The following is a 23,909-nucleotide window of genomic DNA, read 5'->3' on the forward strand; positions in this document are numbered from 1 at the left end:
TAGGAAACCATTCAATTATCAACCACTCAAATCATCTTTGAGTGGAAATATAAGGATTTGGTTTAAAAAAGACCTCTCCTTATGGTAAATTGGTGCTTCATGATGCCCCTGATAATGCCAGTCAGGGGCAAATGTCTCAAGTCAAGTGACTTGAGACATTTGCCTCTGACTGTGGTTTAAAATCCAGGGTAATGGGGGAATATGAACTGATGAAGACCATAATCTACCTTGGATTTTAAACCACTTTTAAGTAAAGCAAGCAAAGAAGTGCATGTCTCTGAAATCGACGGGCGTTTGAGCCTTAAACTCTTAGATTAAGATTGGATAGGGGTCAGAAATGACTAAAAGCAATCGTAATATTTTAAAGGCTTTTCAAAACAGCTACCATCTGCAATACACTTGCATGCTGAAGCCCCGATTTAACTTGTGGATTTGTAGGGCACTTCCCAATCGTTTTGCCAAAAAGAAAAAGTGACATCCCTCAGAAAGTCTTGGCGGCTGTTGGCACCCAGAGAGTCTGTTTATTGTTATATTGTACTCTTCCAAGTGCTTAGTACAGTGCTCTGAACACAGTAAGCGCTCATCTCACTCTCCTCCCCCACCAATAGCACTCATCTACGTATCTTTAAATTACTTTCCCCTACCTGTAATTTCTTTTTCTGTCTCCCCACCTAGATTATAAGCTCCCTGAGGACAGAGATCTTGTTTACTAACACTCTTGTACTCTCTTAAGCACTTAGTACAGTGCTCTGCACAGATTAAGCATAGCTCAGTAAATACTACTGATCGGTTAATGGGTTAGGGTAGGTGAATTTTAATGGGTATATTAATGGTAATTTGTGGAATTTTCCTGTTTCATATATGTTGGATCATTTGAATTAATAGAATTTACCGAGTGCTTACTGTGTGCAGAGCACTTTGCTAGCAAGCTTGGGAGGGTGCAGAAGATACGATTCGTGTTCTCAAAAAGCTTACAATCTAGCCAGGGAGAGAGACACTCAGATACAGGGAGAAAGAGTAATACATAAGGATTATGAGGATTATAGTGACAAAATGTGGGTGACCTAGGGGAGCTGAAGTGGCAGTTGGGGGGGATAGCAAATTGGGAGATTATGGTTAACAGCTTGTCATGAGAGACAAGGGCTTTTGTTGAAAACCTCGTTCCAAATTTCATTCAGAACAAGCGATATTCAGAAGGTAAATTTCCTTTTCATTGAAATTGTAGAAGCAGTTTCTCTGTTTCTTCTCATTCACAAAGATTTAAGCATTCTTTAGATTTAAAGTCAGGCTAAAGCCGGTAGCAGTCATATGACAAGAGTACCATTTGAGGATTCCACGTTAAGGTTCATATGTCCACAGTGCGTATTTTAAGCCATGCTGGTTAAATTTTTAATGCTCTCCTTGACAAATGAAATACTTAACACTTAGGTCATTGCTTACTTTAGAGGCAGCACTTAGATTTTGAGCCCCAAGTGGGACAAGGACTATGTCCAGTTTGGCTTTACTGAATCTAGACCAGTGCTTAGTACAGTGCTTGACAAATACGAAGCACTTTAGAAATATCGTTATTAGTATTAAAAAAAATGTAGCGCAGTGTACTACTCTAGAAGTGTGTGGAGCAAAACTAGTATAGTCTTGTATTAATTTTAAAATTATTTCTTTTCCTAAGGAAAAGAATGAAAGATATCTTCTACTCTTCCCTAATATTTTGCTCATGCTGTCTGCCAGCCCGAGAATGAGTGGCTTTATCTATCAGGTAAAACAGAAGTTTTCAATATTGATCATCATACATTGAATCATTTACCATCATTTTCAAATCTCCTTTAGAGTCTGTTTATGTAAATGAACGATATATCTATTTGTGTCCTGAACCACGTTTACTTGATTAGAATATAAGTACATTTCATTTGCATTCAGTGCACTTCTTTTCAATTCCTTTGCCGGTTCTTAGTTCCACAGAAGTTTCCTTGCTTGGTTTTTCTCTCTGGTTAAAAAAAAAGAAAAAGATCCCAGCTGCTACATCACAGTTCACCTTACAGGTTAGGGTTTCTTCAGAAAGTTCCCCACTGTAATATAGTCAAGTTGGAATCCTGTACTAGAGTTGTGGACACCACATTTTAAGAAGCAGATAAAGTCTTGCTAAAACTAAGTATGGGGCGTCTTAGGAAAGAGTAGGAAAATAAACCTTAGGAGAAGAGCCTGAAGGCAATCGCTGTTTGGTCTGGAGAGAAGATAGGTTGATAATGAGCCTTCAGTAAGGTGGGTGGTAGAAAGAACGATGGGAAATGGTCTTTAATTGCACAAATATAATAATAATAATAATAATGGTATTTGTTAAGCGCTTACTATGTGCAAAGCACTGTTTTAAGCGCTGCAGAGGTTACAAGGTGATCAGGTTGTCCCACAGGGGACTCACAGTTTTAATCCCCATTTTACAGATGAGGTAACTGAGGCCCAGAGAAGTGAAGTGACTTGCCCAAAGTCACACAGCTGATGGTTGGTGGAGCTGGGATTTGAACCCATGACCTCTGACTCCAAAGCCCGGGCTCTTTCTCCTGAGCCATGCTGCTTCTCAAACCATTAAGACTGGCTGTTTGATCTAAAATGCAGGCCAGGTGCATCCCAAGACATTAAGTAGACATTCGAACTTTATGCCAGAGTAGTCAGCTGGAAACACTAATACTTCTTACCCCATTATCACCTAGTCTCCAGTTCTGAGGTTGGTAGAGGAATTTTTTAGAAGGTGTTGATAATCATGCACTTATGCTGACTGCATATTTCATTGGATTCTGAAGTTTTTATCCAGCAGTTGTGAATCGAATTGCCTAAAATCAAATTCCTTCAATAAAATGACTTCTTTTCTTTGGCCTACAAGAGGACATTGTAGGATCTTCTATTGTCCTCTTAAAAAAAAATGATGGCATTTGTTAAGCGCTTACTATGTGCAAAGCACTGTTCTAAGCGCTGGGGGGGATACAAGGTGATTAGGTTGTCCCACGTGGGGCTCACAGTCTTAATCCCTATTTTCCAGATGAGGTAACTGAGGCTCAGAGAAGTTGTGACTTGCCCAAAGGCACAGATGACAAGTGGCAGAGCTGGGATTAGGACCCATGCCCTCTGACTCCCAAGCCTGGGCTCTGTCCACTGAGCCAAACTGCTTCGCAGAGGTAGACCTTGATTAGGAAACAGTGTGACATGTTTAAATAAAAGTCAAATGCAAGCCCAAAAGTCCATCTTCTGTACATCCTGATCCAGTATTCTTCAGAATTAGCTTTTCAGAGTGGGTTAAATATGTCTTGCATCTGGGTTAAAGCAAAAGAGGGGGCTTGTTTAAAGCCTTCATTGTCCTTCTCGGCTCGCTCAGTGCAGTGCTTCGCATAAAGTAAGTGCTCAAATATCATTGATTGATTGGAACCTACCATAGAGATAAGATTTAACTAGGGTAAAGAATAGTCAAATGCACAGAGCTATTTAACAATTAGCACAAACGACATAGGTAAATTCAGTACATTCTACGAATTCACATAAATTTGAGTCTTAAGACACCCCTTTCTCCTATAAGACTATCACCCAGCTTCAGCTAAACTCATCATACATTTGTTGAAAAAGCAGAATTTTATCTACTCCACCGCCGCCGTACTGACCGGCTTTGCTGTGTCTCTTTTAGGGAAAATTGCCAATGACGGGGACGACAATCACGAAGCTCGAAGACAGCGAAAGTCACAAGAACGCATTTGAAATAGCGGGTAATGCTTTGCTGCATGTTCCTTTGGGTACTTATTCGTTTGCAGACCGCTGTTCAGTGCCTTAGGGGTTTGAAGAAACAGCCCTCTCAAGTTTGTAAAAACGGGACTTGCACGTTTTTCTGCTTTTTCCATTTCAATCCGACGCTTGCTCTCCCTCTGCAGGAAGCATGATCGAGCGGATATTAGTATCCTGCAACAACCAGCAGGATCTGCACGAATGGGTAGATCATCTCCAGAGGCAAACAAAAGTCACATCTGTCGGAAACCCCACTATTAAACCTCATTCCGTGCCCTCTCACACAGTAAGGACTTGAGATGTGATTTTCCCGCTCCCGCCCCTGCCCCGGCCTTTCCCCCCAATTTCCAAATGTAGATATTATTAATTAGGAGGGACGATCTACTGAAAGCGTCTGTATCTGCTCTATTTGATTTTTCTCTGCACCATATTATCAGTGAGCATTTTTTAATGATATTTAAGCACTTAGGTACCAGGCACTGTGCTAAGCGCTGGGGTAATTACAGGGTAATCAGGTTGGACCCAGTCCCTGTCCCACATAGGGCTCATGATCTTTATCCTCATTTTACAGATGAGATCAAGACCCAGAAAAGTGAAGTGACTTGTCCAGGGTCACACAGCAGACAAGTGGCAGACCTGGGATTAGAACTCAGGTCCTCTGACTCTCAGCCCTCTGCTCTTTCGATTAGGCCTGCTGCTTCTCATTGTCATAACTATTATGATATTAGTGTCATGCTTCTCATAACTATGCCAGCTAGTTATACGATGAGTTCCTCTATACAAGCATATAATACAATTCAACCTGTTTGGGATGCCAGTTATTATTATCAATTCTGCTAGGCCTCGAAGCCAGGCTCTCTTAGGGTGCATTTAGACTATATGATGATGATAATATTGATGATGGAATTTATTACAGGCAAGCTATGGGCTTTGCACGGGAGATAGTTTGGCTTACGCCTGGCCCAAAAGTTCCAGGAAGTTGCAGCCCCATAGGACAAAAGAAGGTCATTCCAAAACTGACAATCTCTTTGGACAGTGCTCTGCTCTGGGACTTCAGAAATTTTAATCAAAAGATCCAGAAACGTCCTGGTTGGTCTCTCCTGCCTTGTGTGCAGTCAGGGAGAGAGACAGTATGGGAAGCAGCCTAGATGCTGGACATTTCTGGATCTTTAAAATGGAGGTTTGGCACCTGTTCTCCTTCCTCGCTTAGACTCTGAGCCCTGACATGGGACTATATCTTACCTGATTATCTTGTGTCTACCCTAGGTGGTTAGTTCAGTGCTTGTCATAGATACCAACACCTGATTATTTCTCATGTACCCCAGTGCCTGGCACGTAGTAAACCAGTAAACCGAACCAGTACCACCATTGTCTTTACTATTTATAGAAGTTGAAGTCAGTGGGAATAATAGCTATGGGGGCCACTGGATGGTATGGGTGGGGATTGTCTCTATTGCCCAATTGTACTTTCCAAGTGCTTAGTACAGTGCTGTGCACACAGTAAATACGATCAAATGTTGGCGGCCCAGTCTTCAGCCAAGGGTTGACGACACGAACTCTAGCCCCAAGCCAAGGAACGCCTCCGATTCTCTGGTGATCCCAGAAAGCTGGTGAACCTAAGTGCTATTGTTGTGAAAAACAGTTGGAGTTATGTGATCAACTTTTGGAGTATGTGGATGGGAGGGGTGGCGGGAATTTACACGGGGAATCAGGCCCTGATGTGGTGAGAGTGGCTGTCATTTAACTGCTTGAACGAAGTGACCTTTTCCATGTAAGCGCTGTTCCGTCTCATCAGTTGTTTCTTTTCTCTTCTTCCAATTCGTGCACTCGGCAGCTTCCTTCCCACCCAATCACCCCATCCAGCAAACATTCAGACAGCAAGCAAATGCCGCTGACTCCTGCCTATCACACACTCCCGCACCTCTCGCACCATGGGACTCCACACACCACAATAAATTGGGGACCCCTGGAGCCTCCTAAAACGCCCAAACCGTGGAGCCTGAGCTGCTTGAGACCTGCACCTCCGCTACGGCCTTCCGCTGCTCTCTGTTACAAAGAGGTGAGGCCCCACTAGCCCCTTCCCTTCCCCCAGCCCCCCGGAAATAGCATCCCAGTGACAACCGTTACCGCTGCCAAAATTGACTTTCAAATTGGGACCCCCCTGTCTTCCCCTTTCTTTCTCCACGCCCAGCTTTTCTTTTCGATTCACTCCGAAATACAGGCCGCCGGCACTGGGAAATTTTCCCACGCAGGCGACCAGGTTTTAGGGCTGTGAGGAATTAAACCACCTTCCTCTCCCCTTCATGACCGGGCTGTGGCCTTCGGGTCGAGTATTTTCAACGCGTCTTTTCGCAAACGAGGAGTTGCCTTTTTCGCGGCATTCCCGTATCCCCGGTGGTCTGAGGATCAAGGAAGCACAGTCAGCGATTTTTTCCCGTGTGGTGGTAGCAGAGCTTGAGTTGGCTTTAAACTAATCGGTGATGGCAACCATTTCATTGCTGCATGTCATGGCCGTCTTCCCTTATAACGTGTTCAGTAACTTTGAATTCTTGCACAAGGTGCCTGGTGATCTCTGGTCACTCAGGAATGGTGATCAGAAGCTAGAGGATGGGAAGATTAAGGTTAAAACATTTAACTCTCTTCAATTTTGCCTGCTAAAACATCTTCATGGACCTCTCCTCTCTCTTCTCTACTTCATTCCCCTTCCTACTAAAGCAGCTGCTTTAAGGTCTGGACAGATTGACCAACTTGCAAATGCTGTATTTACCTACCAAATGGGGAACCATTAAGTGAATTTGTAATTCCCCGAATCTTGCTGTGAAGAGGAAGTTGAATGAGAGAGATGGGCAGATTTTGAGTATTTCGAATAGAGACGTGGGCATCTGTATATACAGGTGCTGACTGAAGAAACACTGGGCTAATGAGCATTTCAGCCACGAGTAAAGTCGGTGGTCAGATTTGCAAAGACATTTTCAAGGGCACTTTATAACTTGGTCCCAGTGTCGAGAAACCACGCTCATTCTTCATGTCCATTTGCTCATTTCCCAGGTGTGCGCTATTTTTATGGCTGCCCACATATCCTGCCTTGCTACAAGCTATTTTGGGGCCTAAGTATACCCTCTAATGGTGCCAAGAATTTTTTATTTTTTTTTTAAAGTTGTTTTTCATGTCTTACCCAACAAGGTTAGTAAAGATAGGCGATTACAAGTTGACCTTTCAGAAGTCCGTTAGAGACTCACAATCTGGATTTCTGGTGTAGATCGGAGACAAGTTCAATTGGTGTGTCAGTTCACCCTCACACGTCATTAGATGTCCACCACATGTCAGGGTTGTTTTTAATTAAGCGCTTACTGTGTGCAGAGCACTAAGCGCTTGAGAGAGTTCAGTAAAACAGTTCGTAGACGTTCCTTGCCCACAACAAGCCCACCCTTAATAATAATAATAATAACTGTGGTATTTGTTAAACGCTTACTGTGTACCAGGCATCGTTCTAAGCGCTGGGTAGTTACTGGGTAATGGGTTGGACAGAGTCCCCTTCCCTCATAAGGCTCACGGTCTTAATCCCCATTTTACAGATGAGGGAATTGAGGCACAGAGAAGTGAAGCTACTTGCCCAAGGCCACGTGGCAGACGAGTGGCGGAGCCGGGATTAGAACCCAGGTCCTTCCAACTCCCAGGCCCGTGTTCTGTCAACTAGGCCACACAGTTTCTCCACCTCTAGAAAATCTGGGAAAAAGAATCATTTCCCTTCAGTAATCCCCGTACTGGGGATTTCTTTTAATTCTAACTGAATTTAGCAGGGAAAGGACCAGGAGAGTGTGGAGCTGTATGTGTGTGTGGAGGGAAGGGAGAGTTTCCTATATATACCAGTCAGTCTTGGTGCTAATATGCCCTGGGAATCCCCTCTTAGTCCGCTGCACTTTTTGGAGACTATCGTCAGTCAACACTTAAGGATGCAGGGTTATTGTGCCGCCAAATAGGCAGGCAGGGGGGCCCGGAGGGAAGGTGAAGTGCTGGGAATGTTTATGGGCTTGGAGATATTAGGTACTTCGCGGCAAAGCTGCTTTACATCCCGTTGAAACAGTTGAGGCTCGGTATTAAGAAGATTTGGTGGTGGTCAGATTCTCAAGGGAAAGGCAGGGAGAAAATGGGGCAGGACAGGGGCTTTGGAAGTCCTGGTAGTGATACCCCTGTTTTCTAGATCTTGCTAACCTCCAGCTCTTTTCTGCAACACCAGCCAGACAGCTCCACTGCCCCAGAATGCTGCAGGCTATTTCTGAAGGTGGCAGTCGCTTTGGAGCTTTCTGCAGCATCTCTCTGTGATGAACACAGTGGTGTTAAGGTTTTCTCGCGGGTCCAACTCTGCTGATCTAGAAGGTCTCCAAAAGGCCGGGTCCGGATATTAGTGAGGTGTCTTTTAAAGGCAGAACGTTTGCCCCGTCCAGAAGAATTTTTTAGTTTGTGCATCCGCTTTGCCTCCTGGGAGTGTTTGTTCCTTTTGGTTTAAGGTCTGGTTACGTGGCTGTTTTTCAAGACTAATCGGATGGTATGTCAAACCAGAGCCCTCTAAAAATTGAGCTGTATCCTTCTGTCTCGTTCAGCCACCTCGCATTTATTTCCACTTCCAGGGTCTTCATTTTCATTTTTCACTTCTGGGTTCATGGAGTGATCGATCACTTTTCAATGATGCAAAATGTTCCTCGCTTTACGCGAGTTTACTACGTACCGGACCGTCTGAAACTTGTCATCGTCCTTCATTCGTCCTTGTCCTGCTCATTCACGTTTTCGCTTTCTCGTTCTGCACTTTTTCTTTTTTAGAGGATGGCTTGTGTTCTCAAGGTAAGGGGTAGACCAGCGCTGATCACTTCACACCTGTAAGCTGGCATGTCTGTACTTTAGAGCAGCCAGAGCTATGTTTCTTTTTGCTAAATCCCTTTGCTGCGGGCCTTCCTTTGGACTCCCAACTAACTACCCCTTCTCCCTCTTCTCGCCCACCCCCTGTCTTTAAAAATGCATTCTTCCGCCAGCTCTCGTATGCTCTCCCCCTTCGTAAGATTGCCATCTTCCTCGTTTCTGGTTAGGCAAGTCGGAGGAGCCGTCCCCACTGCTTTGACAATAAGAGCTCCACCCAGCCCTGTGTGTGTATGCGTGTGTGCACGTGTGCACCCACGCTCTACACACATCGGGACCACGGCCGTCTTCCCTTCCTTTCCTCCTTTTGCTAGCCAGCCAGTCTGCCTTCCTGCACGTTCGCAGCAGCTTTGCCCTGGATCGATACAATACTCCTAGATGCGAGTAGTAGAGGGAATGTCTTTCCCGAGACCCAAGAGGAAATAGTAGCACATTGGACTCAACCTGAAAGTTCCTTATTGATTCTAAATTGTGACTCGGCTGGAAAAGAAAGAACGGGAAGGAAAAAAAAATAAATAGCACCTAACAGTGGCTAGAGGGCTTGGCACCCTCCCTAAGATTTGGCACTTAATGCCAACTTCTTCCGACGTGCAAGTCAAAAGGATCAGGTTGGTTGTATTTGGAGCAAGTGTTTTTCCCTCCCCCCCACCCCGCCCTTTCTTTTTTTGGTTTTTTCATTTTCCTTCTCTTCAGGATCTCAGCAAAAGTCCGAAGACCATGAAAAAATTGCTGCCAAAGCGCAAACCTGAAAGGAAACCTTCCGATGAAGAGTTTGCGTTGAGGAAAAGTAAGCCAACATCCTGATTTGAACTGTGGATTTGTAGGGCACGTCCCAATTTTTTTGCCGAAGGGAAAAGTTGACATCCCTTAGGATGTTTTCGGGGTGTTGGCACCCAGAGAGAGTAAGTGCCTGGCAAAGTTAGTGATTCAGACTGTAAGCTCAGTTGTGGGCGGGGGCTAGGTCTTTTTAAAAATGAAATTGCAGCTACTCTGTTGCCTAGAACAAGGCGTTGTAGAAAGTGCTTAATGTTTTCAGGATTTTGGAGTACATTGCTGTGTATCTCTGGGGCTTACTGGTAATACTCGAATGACTGACTTGAGGAAAGGTAAACTTCTTCAAAGCCTTTCTTGGCAGCTTTCGGACGCCTTCCGTTGTAGCGACCTTGTGAGGTCTCATAGAGGTAGGTTTGGTCTGCTAGCGTTTCTTTGGGTACGACGGTTCAAGCAATTCCCAAAGCCTTTCTGAACGTAAGTGCTCTGCCGTTTCTTATAAATCCTGAGGAAGTTCAGGTTTGCTTTCCCAGAACTTGGGAAATGTCAAGAGTGGGCATGACCATTTAAAGTTTAAAATGGAGTGTGATGGCTGCGGAGGCCAGCGGAAGTTTTGAGAGGCTTCTGTACATCTGTGATCTCTCTCCGGCTCCATAGACGTCCGCTTCTCACGAGTCGGTAAAGCCTTTCTCTTTTTTTCTTTCACCTGAAGGTACAGCCGCCCTGGAGGAAGATGCTCAGATTCTCAAAGTCATCGAAGCATACTGCACAAGTGCCAAAACACGCCAAACCCTCAACTCAAGTAAGTGTCCTCAATCGAAGCGGTAGTCCGAAAACGTGTCCAGCGGACGGGTCAGAGGGGCGAGGCCGTAAGCCATCAGAAAAGATAGCTCCCGCCATAATCAGAACCTGATTTGCTTTTAATGAGTGGGGCTTGAATAACCCAAACCAGATCCCCAAGATGCCCAATCTGAGTCCACGAGATGAGGTAGATCCCTGGAAACGATCTGTAGCGGAGGATCGTGGTGAAACACGTATGGGGTGAAACGGGTACAAAGCCTCCGTCGGAACACGTCTAACACCCCGAAGTACTCCCCGCCTGAAGCGGAAGCTTTCCTACTACTAGAGGAAGTTTGGGAAACACAATTTACAGCCCAGAGTTTACAAGGTTTGTGGTCCAGCTCGTTTGAGTTGGCACTGGATAGGAGGGCATCGGGGGAATTCTCTCCCCTCAGCAGAAAGATAGACGAGTGGCTAGTTTTTAAAGGCTGCTTATTCCATTTGGCCTCTTTTTGAAGTACTTGCACAGAGTATGATTACAATTTTCTGAATCGATGAGGCCAGTGCAGCTCTGTCTCCAGGCGTGCTGACCCTTCTTAGCTTAGCCAAGGCTCATTTTTATGCACAGTGAGTGATGTAGAACCCTTGTTACATTGTTCCAGGCAGGTAGTCCAAGCAGGGATTTACCTGTGAAAGGGGAAAAATTCCGTTTATCTTCCCATTACCCGTGTTTGGTGATTGAAATAGAAACTGCGTTGGGAAAGTGCTGCCTTTATAACAGGAGATTTGGGAGAAGGAGTGAGAATGGGCGGGAGAGGACATTATATAATTTGATTATTATGTGGCCCTCGTGTTGTTGTCATAGGGCATTTTTTAATTCCAAACTCAGTAAAAACCTTAACATTTTTGTTAAGGCCTTAAACGGGCGGTCACAAAATAGAGTGATTAATTAGGATCAATATCTTGTTTTTATAGTTGTGTCTTCCGACCATTTCAGAAACGTTTGGAGGGGACTAAACTAGTTTGACCTGGTGTTTGAAGGGATAAATTTTCTTTCTAGTCTCTAAGAATGTGTCTCCCAATTCTGTTACATTGTACTCTCCCAAATGCTTAGTACAGTGCTCTGCACACAGTAAGCACTCAATAAATGTGCTCGACTGATTGAAGTGAAGTGGGAAAGAGTTCTAGGCAGAGGCGAGGACGAGATTCAGTGAGTAGGATGGCTTTAGAGGAAAGAAGCGTGCGAGCCCCAGCGTTGTGGGTGAAGTGAGGATAAGTATGGGGATAGTAATAATAATGATAGCATTTATTAAGCGCCTACTATGTGCAAAGCACTGTTCTAAGCGCTGGGGAGGTTACAAGGTATCAGGTTGTCCCACGGGGGGCTCACAGTCTTCATCTCCATTGTACAGATGAGGGAACTGAGGCCCAGAGAAGTGAAGTCACACAGTCACACAGCTGACAAGTGGCAGAGCCGGGATTTGAACCCATGACCTCTGACTCCAAAGCCCGGTCTCTTTCTGCCGAGCCACGCTGCTTCTGATTGAGTGCCCTAAGCTAATGATCAGCAGTCATTGGAGGATTTTGCGGCTTGGGGATCTCAGCTCAAATGAAAAATGATCCGGCCAGAAGGGTGAAGTCTGGATTGGAGCAGGGTGAGCCCGGAGGCAGAGAAGTCAGCAAGAAGGCTAATGTAGTAATAATAGTAATAAAAATAATAATGATGACATTTATTAAGCACTTACTATGTGCCAAGCACTGTTCTAAGCTCTGGGGAGGGACAAGGTGATCAGGTTGTCCCACTGGGGGCTCACAGTCTTGATCCCCATTTTCCAGATGAGGTAACTGAGGCCCAGAGAAGTGAGGTGACTTGCCCAGAGCCACGCAGCTGACAATTGGAGGAGCCGGGATTTGAACCCATGACCCCTGACTCCAAAGCCCGGGCTCTTTCCATTGAATGTGACAGGGGCGTGGATCAGCATGGTGGCCGTTCGAATACAAAGGAAGAGGTGGATTTTGGAGGGGTGGTGGAGGAAGAGCTGACTGGTTTAGCGACAGTTTGGGTTTAGCGACAGTTTGAACATGGGGGTTGAAAGAGAGGGCGGCATTATGGCTAATTCCGGGGTTATCTTGAGACGTGGGGAGGTTAGTGGGTCTTGTCAGCTGCGATGGCCAAGTTGGGTGGAGGAGAGGACTGGGTGATGCTTCTTGTAGACCCAGGCAGCTTGGAGGCGAAAGACACAGCTCTGGTCAGTCAAACGTATTTACTGAGTGCTTACTGTGTTGCAGGGACACTGCATTCAGCGCCTGGGAGCACTTACTGTGTGTCAAGCACTAGTCTGAGCGCTGGGGTAGGGACAAGTTAATCAGGTCAGACACAGTCCCAGTCTTAGTAGGAGGGAGAGTGGGTACTGAATCCCCATTTTACACATGAGGAAACTGCAGGCCCCAAGGATCAATACATCGTATTTGAGTGCATACTGTGTGCAGGGCACAACACGACAATATAACACACATTTCCTGCCTCGAGCTGACAGTCTAGAGCTGTATGTGCCGAGCACTGTACTAAGCGCTGGCTTAGATACAAGATGAACAAGTCCGAAACGGTGCCTGTCCCGCCTATGGCTCCTGTGACCCCTTACTGTATGCAGAGCACTGTACTAAGCACTTAGTCGAGTTTAATCATCATCATCATCAATCGTATTTATTGAGTGCTTACTATGTGCAGAGCACTGTACTAAGCGCTTGGGAAGTACAAATTGGCAACATATAGAGACAGTCCCTACCCAACAGTGGGCTCACAGTCTAAAAGGGGGAGACAGAGAACAAAACCAAACATACTAACAAAATAAAATGAATAGAATAGATATGTACAAGTAGAATAAATAAATAGAGTGATAAATATGTACAAACATATATACATATATACAGTTTAATAATAATAATGATGGCATTTGTTGCCCTTGGGAGAATACAGTGATTCACTTGCGCAGTCTTAGTGAGGGATGGGAGCTGGAGTTACTGCTGAAGTGACGGTGAGGTGGAGGTTACTAGGTTAAAAACGATAGCTAGAAAACGGCCCTCGTTCATGCTTCCGTGGGAATTTCAACTCGCTGATCCAGATTTACCTGTTTAGTCGGACTGGTAGCCCAATTTTCTCTGCAAGGTATTCCCCAGATGGCTTGCATATAGCCACTATCTCCGGTTGCCGTCGCCTCGTCAGTATTAAACTCGTATCGCTGCCCCTTTTCCCCCCCCCCCACCTTCCCGAGCCTTTTGTAGAGAGAGACAATTCCGCACGGCCGGGATCTCCCTTCATTGGCACGCTTCTCACGAGTACCAGCAGCCTAGCTTCCGTGAATATTAATGAAAGCGTAGCAGTTAGCAAAACGAAGAGAGGATAGTGGGCGATCCGGGGAGGGAGTGGGTTGCACTTAATTCCTTTCTCCACTCTGACATTTTTACAGTGGTCATTTTAAGAAGGTAAGTTTAGACCCCATCGTTCAGGTGACTCCCCGGAATTTCTAGTCTTGGCAGAGGTAGCCACAGCAGTAAGTTGGCAACATTTTATAATGATTTTACAACCCAAGAACGAGTGGGCTACGGTTTTCAAATTACCAGGAAAGCCTGTTCTTTTTGCCAAAGAACTACTCAAGCGGGACTTAATTCTCTTGTAGCGCGTATCGCAAATGAGAATATTCCCAGGTAACTGTTGAGTAGTTCTCAAATCCTTCCTTGCAGTGGGGCGTAATTGAAGCCATTTTAACGGAAACCCGGTGAGGGCAGCTTGAAAACGGTATATGCTTTTGTTTTCCCGGCGGTTTCAAAAATATTTCGTGTCGGGTGTTTCGCGTTCCTTAAGGTTGCAGTCTAGGTTTTTTGTCTTAAAACTGATGCTAAGAGTAATAGACCAGCCAGAGATAAGGATGATGAAGCTTTGATGCCTTTTTTTAACAATATTTTCTCTTTTCCTTCTCTTCCCATCACCCTTTTGCTTTCGTTTCATGTTTTTTGGTTGTGGCTCTTCCTGTCCATCTTCCTCATCCCACCTGTGCCTGTCTCCCCCTCCCCACCCTCCCCGCCCCCCGCCATCTGTCACTTTCCATCACCCATACATCCTTAGCATGGCAAGGCACTGACCTGATGCATAATCACGTCTTGGCTGATGATGACCAGTCGAGTCTAGATTCCTTGGGTCGTCGCAGTAGCCTTTCTCGTTTGGAGCCTTCAGACTTCTCGGAAGACTCTGACTATGACAGTATATGGACAGCCCATAGTTACAGAATGGGTTCTACATCTCGTAAGAGCTGTTGCTCATATATCTCTCACCAGAACTAATGCACTCCTGAGCTTTTCTTAACCAATGCTTGTTGTATCACAGCCTGCTCTTCTTAGATGTTTTCCTTGCTGTTCCTCGTCTCTTTTTAATGTGGTATTTTAACGACTTTGAGAGCGTTTCGGATATTTCCATTGTACCCGGTGGAGGCTCTATTGCCGATTTAGAGACAGCGGACTATTCACGGGGAGACGGTATATTCTCTCGAGGATATATGCGAGAGTTGTTTTTTGGGGCGGTTTTTTCGTTTGTTTGTTTTTTATTCATCGACAGCTGTCGATCTGTAGCTCCAAACGGTTTGTTTTCTGACTCTGTCAGCGTAGCGACCGTTCCGTTTTTTGGGGGACACAGCAGCGTGAACATTTTTGTATTTTGTACCGAAATCCTCCAGGTGTGTGATCTAAGTGCCAGCAACTTGGAACTACTTTAGCCTTATAGCGGTCTTATTTTCTATGTGCGCTTTATAACCAGTTGCAAGTAAGTGTAGAGCAGAGAAGCCCGACTGAGAACGAAACAGGAGAAAGTATGCAGTCAGAATTCCGTAAATCCATCCAGATCCCCACGTATCTCGTTTGCGTTAGCATCCGAGGATCGCAAAGATTTTTCCGTTTTCCCAAGGCTCGCTGCTCGAAAGGAGCCTTTGAAAGGCGGGTGCTCCCGGGGCTTCAAAATCGGGAATTTCCCAACCCCGGTGGGTGGTTCCGGGCGAGCGTCATTGTGCCAATCTCGATCTCTCCCATCCCAGACTGCCTTGGTGTGGGAGTCCCAAGGTCCGGAGACCTCGTGGACCACCCCCTTGGTGAAATACCCAGTCGGGGAGGGGTCAAAGCCCCGCTTAAAGTCATTCTTCTCGAAAATGACCCTCCCCACTACCCCAGGGAAATAGCGAAGGGAGAGTAAAATCGTTTCCAGGCAGTCCAGTCCTCCCAAAACAGGCTGAGGTTTGGAAAGGTCCGAGGGGCTTCCGATCTGATTGTGCTCAGACGTGGCCTCAGGCTGCCCTCAAGTCAAACGCTTCGGCTCGACTTCCAGCTTGGCTGCGCCCCTCGCCATGTGGACTTACGGTGCCCGTAATAGTCATAAGCCCACATTCTTTGTTTTCAGCAACCAACCGCAGTGAAACCCCATTTTCAGCAACCCCACTGGTAAGCCAAATCCCAGCCAAACCGCCGGACCTCCAAACTCCCTGCAGAAAGCGAGTCGATGTCCGATGCGATCCACCCTCCGCAAATTCTCCCTCCGTGTTTCCAAAGAAAGACTTCCGTCCAGCCCCATGGGATCTGTTGTTAAGAGGGTTTCACTGTCCTCACACTCAGACTAATTTTATTTTTGGCTTCACCCAGAACTGAATGCGACCACACGTTGCATTCAGTCGCAGCTTTCCAAACCCGCCCCCTGGTCCATCACCGCAGCGAAAACCGGGTTCTCTTCAGCTGAAAGGGAAAAGCGGCGGGTTTTGTTACGAGAGTTCGTTGAAAATTAGCACGAGGAAAGAAGGCGCCTTAACAACCGAATGAGAGTAATAACGTTTTTTCCTTCCCGTAGGACGGCTGTCAGATTCCAGGTGCCCGGGCTCAACTTTTCCCCCACCCCAAATCTCTTTTCGGTGTTCTGAATCCGCTGTCCGGGCAGGGAACGAAAGTTCTAGTGCCGTAACTCTTTCCCGTGATGCGGATCGTGTACTCACCCACGCGGAGGGGCTGAAGCTAGCGTGCTCCTGCGATTGACACGAGATGCCATCCCCGTAGCTCTTAGGACTTGGCGATGGATTGCGGTCTAGGTCGATTGTCCCATGATGCCAGATTGATCGGGGGGATTTAGAGGAGCTGCTTGGAGCCCCTCTGGAGTAGCTGCGAAACTTGGTCCTGCTACACAGAGGTTTTCGTATTAAAAACAATTTTGTTTTGTTTTGTTTCCAAATAAATCGGGACATCCACCGGCAGTCATTTGAGGACCTGCCATGACCACTTGGATATATGTGTGTGTGTGCAGCCAGCTCAACTTGAAAATCAAATTCTGTGAGAGAAGACAGATGTGCGTGTGTGTGTGTGTGTGTGTGTGTGTGTGTGTGTGTGTGTGTGAGAGACAGAAATCTGAAGCACTTTTTCCTTTACTATCTCGTGAGAATATTTTATTTCTGCTGTTAAAGCATGAAGCCACCGCTTCCTGTTTTGTCGCAGAATTTGGGACAAATCCTGTGTGTCATCAGATGCTGTAGCATGTTTACAAGTACCATGGCTGCACTTGAAATTACCTTTCAAACCCCACGTTGTGTTTGCCCTCCAAGGGCTGTGCTCATCCCTTCACCCATGGTTGCTTGGAGATAGAGAGAGAGAGAGAGAGAGAGTGAGTGTGTGTGTGTGCGTGCAGGCAGCTCAAACTGAAAGTCAAATTTTCTAAAAAAAAAACAAAAAACAGGTCTACAGGTATGTTTATGTGTGTGTGTTTGTGTGTGAGATTAGATCTGAAGCACTTTTTCCTTTATTTACTATCTCGTGAGAATATTTTATTTCCGCTTTTGAAAGCACGAAGCCTCCCCTTTCTGATTTGTCGCGCCACAGCAGTTTCCGCTGGAATACTCCATCATTTCTGCGTTCCGTTTAAACCCCCCTTTCCTTTGTAGAATTTGGGACGGATCCCGCGTACCGTCAAACGTTATAGCATGTTTACAAGTCCCGCGGCTGCACTTGAAATTTCCTTTCAAACCCCACGTCGTGTTTTCGGTTACGAGACCTGAAGTTCTTTACGGACAGCTCCGTGCACCAAAGCTTTGATGGTTTCCCCGCCAGTGACCATCGTAGCAGTTAACCTCATTCCGACGGTGACGTTCCTCCCCGATGCTAAGCTCACTGCAAATGAAATAAAACAGTGTTGTCGATTTCTTTTTTCCTCAGTGTCTTAGACCATTAGCTCTTGTGAACCGGTCAGAAGTATTTACCTCACGGGCTTTTTAAACAAGTTCACCTGTGGGGCAATGGAAGTATTGAAGTCAAAGGTTCTGTGTTTCTATTTTTGTGGAGCTCTAGTCATGCTGATAATAGTACCTTCTGTTTATGCAAGTCTGTAATATATAAGTGTACAGTGAAGAATCTGAATTAGAAGGTAGATTTAAGCCATTGTCAAACCCCCCCCCCCCCCCACCCATGGTTTAAGTGGTGTTTCCATTGCATTAGTATTTTACCATAAATTCACACGAAGCTATAGTGTGTGTTTTGCATAAACTTGCCAAAACACAGTAATGTGTACATAGTGCCGTTAAACCGTTGAGCACTCTCTATATTGTGCATTTCATCTGTGAATGGGGAAGAGCCATCTTCAGTAGGTGACTGCCGTTTGAAAATACCAATTGGATGTATATCTGAATGTTGCATTGTATTGTACAGTATGCATACTATTGTCTGTGGCTGCATATGGCAATGAAGTGTTTGTTTTATATAAAAGACATCTGTTATGTACAGTTGAAATAAATTTTGCATTTGCTAGCCTGTGGCTTTTAATATTTAATTGTCACCTAGGGGGAAACAGCGTAGTTCACAGTTTTACACGATTTGGCTGTTCTCCTGGAAGTAGCATTATAGAAATGAAAGGCAGATGAGAAAACGTTTTGAAAAATCCCTGCTTTGGCAAGAGAGGTTGCATCCTCTGAATGGTCTAAGGTCATTCCTTCAAATCTGTTTCTCGTTCCATCTGTTTCGCTTTTCGTTAAAAAAAAAATGCTTCAATCATTTGAGGCTGTCTTTTAGAAAAGGCATTTCTCCTTTTTCCATATGTGGAAAGGAAAAAGGCTTATTTTTCAGATTTGAGGTCAGACCGATTCTTGTCTGAATTAATATCCCCGCACCTTTTCCCAGTTCCCAGTGCTGGGCACGAAGCAAGCACTCAACTGATATGAGAAATAATCATTTGAGATGGCAGGGGCATGTGTAGAGAAAGGGAAAGGACTTAAATGAGAAGATTAAAAAACTATGAAGAGTTTCTGAAAGTCATTTAGGTTTTACAGACACGATGATAATGCTTATTAAATAAAGGGGTCCTGGTTTTGGAACTGGATATGCATTTCAGTAACTGGGAAGAGCCTTTTACGAGGTATATGACCCCTTGCTACTAACCCGAATCCCCGTAACAAATTTCTATGAAAAGCCTCTTCCAGTAACTTCTGCGTGTTTTAGATCGCATACTTCTATGTCAGAAGAGTGAGTCTGTTTTTAACTATTCTTATCCATCTGCAGAGTTCTGAAAGCAGAGTAACCCCACTTAATTTCTACCGCTGCCTCTAAACAATATTTACGGTGCTGCTTCTCACTGTCAGAGATACAGATTAGGGCTGTCAGTTTTGAGACGTTCCATCCGAATGAGGAAACCACGCATCCGATCGCTCAACTCGATCGAAAGATCCTATTGTCCCAAACTAGTTTACTGACTGCAGCCGAACTCAATCACTTCTGATCCCAGTCATCCCTGGAAAAGTACTTGGGAAAGAGGAGAGGTTAGATGGATCAGATCGGCCCGACAGACCACTCTGGTGGAAGATGACTTCTCCTGTCCCGTAAATGTCCGGCCTTCAGCTTTGGAGAATGACTCTCCAGTTAGTGCGGACCTAAGGAGTAGAGTTGAGCCCATCAGGTTGATAATCTGAAACTTTTCTCGTGCCTTATGTGATAATGGGATACACCCTCAGGCGCTCGCTCTGCTTCGTGAATGTAGGAGTTTGCCTCTGGATGCATACGAATGTATGAAATTTATCACAGCGTTCCTCCAAATATCCTTTACCGCTGTCAGAAATAGAATCTGGGCTGAAGGGCAGTTGGTCTGAGCCAGGAATGATGTTTTTTAAGGTTTAATATCCCCCTAGAAAGAACTTCCAGCCCAGAGATGACTGTGACATGCTCTTGAGAATGCCTCTGAAGTAAAAGCGGTTCTTGCATTGTTCGTGTCCTAAGGCCCAATATGATCAATCAATTGATTGTATTTATTGAGCGCTTACTGTGTGCAGAGCACTGTACTAAGCACTTGGGAAGTACAAGTTGGCAACATATATGATCATTGCTGGACGGTAGTTAAAATCTCGGGCCAAGTAGGACATTCGACTTAAGAATCTGCGTCCGTCCATATTTGCAAAGTGGGTCGATAAAGTACTGTCCTTACAGATTCCTTATCACGGCTCCGTGGCGCTTCTTTGTATGGTCAGTTCATCGTACGGATGAGGAAACGGAGAGGAAGACAGGTCTTGCCCAGGGTCACACAGTAAGCTAGCAGGAAGAGTGGGAGGAGAATTCACTGCTTCTCAATTGCCATCACTTAACCCATTGAAGAAGTCCCGCTGACTCCGCATAGATACTCTTCTCTGGGAACCACGGTCCCTTTTCTAGGAAAGGCCCACTCCATCTGGTGATTCCGTTCTTATCGATGGATTAAAAGGCCAGGCATTCAAAGAGAAAGCAAGGGGAAAGCAGCAGTAGGGAACAGTCAGTAGAGAAGCAAAGGTGATATGGAGACGAGAAGACCTTGTCAGTTAAAGGAAATCAATCAAAGATCGATTGAGTTTGAGTGCTCACTCTATTCAAGGCACTGTAACAAACGCTCATCCAACCTGATTATCTAGACTGTAAGCTCCCTGGGAATGTCTGCTAATTCTGTTGTATTGTGCTCTCCCAAGCACTCAGTACATTTTTCTCTCGACATAGTAAGTGCTCAATAAATACCACCGATCGATTGGGAGAGTGATAATGATGATGATGATGATGGGATTTGTTAAGTGCTTACTATGTGCCAGGCGCTGTACTAAGCGCTGGGGTAGCTACAAGATAATTGGGTTGGACACAGTCCCTGTCCCATTTAGGGCTCACCGTCTTCATCCCCGTTTTACAGATGAGGGAACTGAGGCACAGAGAAGTGAAGCGACTTGCCCAGCGACAGAGTTGGTAGACCTGTTCCCTGCCCACAGCGGGCTTCACAAAGTCTCAAGTGTAGCTTCTTGGCATTCTTTGAATTAGACCAGCTCAATTCAGAATTTTTGAGATAATTTGCATTGTGTTATGGAAAATATGATTTCTTGAACTGTTGCATTTACGGATATGTAGGAAGGGCAGATTGGGGGCTGATAGGAAGACGTAAACCTAATGTGTCTTTTGTTTTTGATATGAGCAGAGCACTGGCATCATCTGTTCGAAGTCAGAGCAGTGCAAATGAGGTCATTGTTAGCCCTGGGATTACACTGAGACTAATCTTTCTGTCCATTTAGAATCACGGGGAGGCTCCATTCTGGTCTGACTTCATCATTTTGTTCGGCCTCGTTGGGAAGAATTTAGGGAAGGCTATTCGTCTTCCCCACATCTGGTCTGAAGGGGAAACCTGTACATTATATTTGTCCTTTTGTGTGTGTATAGCCTATCTGATTTCTCTCGTCAGCTGTAGTTGACCTTTTTCTTCCTATCAGAGCACAGTCATCTTCAACCGGCAGCACTCTTTAGGGTTTTATCCACGAGCTGCTTCAGAAATTTGCTCTTGAGCCTCTCTGTCTCAAGGCCTTATGACAGAACAATCGCACCATTCTCAAAGAGACCTTGGAGCCAGGTATTTTTGCCTTGCTTTAAGTCATTCTCTTTGACCAGGAAAGTTCTAGAGGAACAAGGCAAGCAAAATCCTCTGACTTTTTGTCTTTGGGTGTGCGTGTGTGTGAGTGAGAGTGTGTGTAGTAAATCACACCACCATCGTTGCTTCCTGGCACCGGAGCAAAGAGGCACAGCGTGATCTCCAACGCAGTGTGTAAATTAATTTAGTGTGGTGCCTCAGTGAAAAAAAAGGCTACGGGAACAAAGCGGTTCTTTCGATCACCAGCCTCACCGAGGTACGTCTGTTGTGATCCTTTGTGAGTGACCTCGTGGCCTGGAGGGGTTCGCTCTGAAAGAACAGCTGGCCAATTTACGCCCAAGAGCATCTAATCTAAGCGGGAAGGAGTTGAGGTATTGAATCCCCATTTTAGAGATGAGGAAACTGGAGCCCAGAGAAGTTAAGTGACTTGCCCAAGAGGACCCAGCAGGGAAGTGGCAAAGCCAGGATCAGAATCCAGTTCCTCCGACTTCCGGGCCTGTGTTCTTTCCGCTAAGTCACACTGCGTCCCGATAAAGGTCTAAAAACTGCTCTAAATGGCAATGAGGTGATAGGCCTGGATACTTTAAAAAGTATCCTTCCCCTTTCTGGCTGGTAAGAAATGTTGTGGTGTGCTAAAACTGGGTTTTATCTTTTTATATATTTTTTAAATTTCTGTAATAGTATTTGTTGAGCACTTACTGTGTGCAGGCACTGTACAAAGCTCTGCGGTAGATACAAGACAATCAGGTTGGGCACAGTTCCTGTCCCACATGGAACTCACAGTCTTTACAGATGAGGCCCAAAGACTTGCCCAAGGTCACACAGCTGACAAGTGGCGGAGCCGGAATGAGAACTCAGGTCTTCCTGGCTCCCGGGCCTGGGCCGGAGCCACTAACCACACAGCTTCTCTTCTCAGTAGTTGAGGGCTTTCAGCAGCTTATCCAGTGGTTTCCGACATCTCCGGAACTTAAAGATTGACGCCGTCTAATAATGTCGGGGTGGCCCCTGTGGCAAAACCCCGCATTTAAGGAAAACTTGCACGTTGTCATCACCTGTTCCGACAATCCACACGCACACAAACCCTTCCTTCCAAAATCAGGGCATACTGTATCCCAGCAGGCTCTTTTATCAGAAAAACATTCCCAGATTCCCTAATGATGTCAAGGCCAAACTACATAGTGAAAATGAGCGCTAATTTGCTCTGGTTTAAAAAAAAAAATCACCGGGGAATTGATTTGTACCAGTGTTTGCTGTTTCCCGTAATCCCTTCTGAGGGCGGATATGTAAAGTAAGAAGCCTCTCTGGTTTTGGCAGATTTCTCGAGAGTCGCCATTGTGTCATTCCGTTTCTAGCCTCGTGCCACGTGTTTAACGGCACCAAATTAATAGTTTTCTGATCGATAGCGGTTAGGTCAATAAGTGGTACTTGCTGAGCACTTACCATGTGCAGAGCAACGCACTAAGCGCCTGGGAAAATACAATACAGTAGAGTTGGTAGACGCGATCCCTGCCCACAGCAAGCTTTCGGACTACAGAAGCCAGTAAGCCTGTTGTTTCAGGTAAAGAGGTCAGCCCGAATACGAAGGGTGGCTTTTGGAGGAAAGGTGGCTTTTCTGAACGTTTAAATAGCAGCGTTGGGGACCAAGTGGAGCGAGTTAAAAACTGCTTTGACGATCTCATTCCCGAGGCTGACAGTTCCAGCCAAGGTGCTGGGATTTGGGTGGGTAGATGGGACTGCCTCCCCCTCAACTGGCTTTAATTTCCAGTCGTTCTCTATAAATCTGGTGCATATTAAGGTGGTTAATTTATAGATTTCTTTTTTAAGTATCAGACTCTCCATTATCCTGCTTAGAACTCATATTGCCATCTAAGTATCAGACTCGCCATTATTCTGCTTAGAACTCATATTGCCATCTATGTCAATGATCTGACCAGACCCTTCATGCTCCTTGTTTGATGAAAAAGTCAGTTAAACAGATGGTTGTCTGGAATAAACAAACAAAAATCCAGCCCTCAGTTTTTGCAACATTTAATATGTGGGGACTGCCATCTCACTTTTCTCGGTACTCTTCGTAGACCCCCAGAGCTCTGCTGAGGGTCAAGAGGGACTAAAGGGCCCCAGGAAGGAGGAGTTAGTTTAGCGGCTTCCCTGATGATTTTGTTATCTATTCCGCGGTTTCTGGAGTCTGGTTCTGGGGAAGACCCGGCCCAGAAAGCGCCCTGTTAATGCAAGCACCCAGTATGGTGCCGGTGCTTTGTACAGGGCTGGGAACGGGCAGAAAACCCTCAAGACTTTGTGGCCACATGTCTAAATAATAGTAATAGTAATAACTGTGTTATTTGTAAGGTGCTTACTTTGTGCTTGAACACTGGACTGAGCTCTGGGGTAGATAACGAGATAATCGGGTCATACATCCACAGTCCCTACCCCACATGGGGCCCTCAGTCTAAGTGGAAATACAGGAATTTAATCCTCATTTTACAGGAAACTGAGGCACAGGGAAGTGACTGGGCCGAGGTCACACAGCGAGCAGTTGGCGGAGCTGGAATTAAGACCCAGGTCCTCTGATACCCAGGCTTGTGATCTTTCCACGAATGCTGCCCTGCCACCAAGAGCTCTGAGCTGATCCAACTCTAATCTGCCCCAAAAGTTCCAGCTGAAATCAACTTAATCCATCTGTGCCCGTCAGCAGAGAGAGGCAGAGAATGACCTTGCCTTTTTGAGAAACTCTGGGAATTAAATGCAGCCCCTCTTAACA

General features: G+C 45.5%; 1 protein-coding gene across 3 annotated transcripts in view; it reads left to right on the plus strand.

The window, feature by feature from the left end:
• ARHGEF7 (Rho guanine nucleotide exchange factor 7) overlaps positions 1-23,909 on the plus strand; it is a 139,805-nt gene that overhangs the window by 112,224 nt on the left and 3,672 nt on the right. The window contains exons 13-19 of one of the 3 annotated variants that reach the window (XM_038761852.1): positions 1,670-1,756; positions 3,668-3,746; positions 3,909-4,048; positions 5,597-5,821; positions 9,367-9,460; positions 10,157-10,246; positions 14,348-14,524. In XM_038761852.1, the coding sequence (XP_038617780.1) occupies positions 1,670-1,756; positions 3,668-3,746; positions 3,909-4,048; positions 5,597-5,821; positions 9,367-9,460; positions 10,157-10,246; positions 14,348-14,524 (892 nt within the window). Of the gene's footprint in view, positions 1-1,669; positions 1,757-3,667; positions 3,747-3,908; positions 4,049-5,596; positions 5,822-9,366; positions 9,461-10,156; positions 10,247-14,347; positions 14,525-16,105; positions 16,622-23,909 lie in introns of those variants that run through there. The other 2 variants (XM_038761854.1, XM_038761853.1) reach the window with 2 other exon arrangements.

Source organism: Tachyglossus aculeatus, chromosome 20 (assembly GCF_015852505.1).
Source record: "Tachyglossus aculeatus isolate mTacAcu1 chromosome 20, mTacAcu1.pri, whole genome shotgun sequence".
Classification (NCBI taxonomy): domain Eukaryota; kingdom Metazoa; phylum Chordata; class Mammalia; order Monotremata; family Tachyglossidae; genus Tachyglossus; species Tachyglossus aculeatus.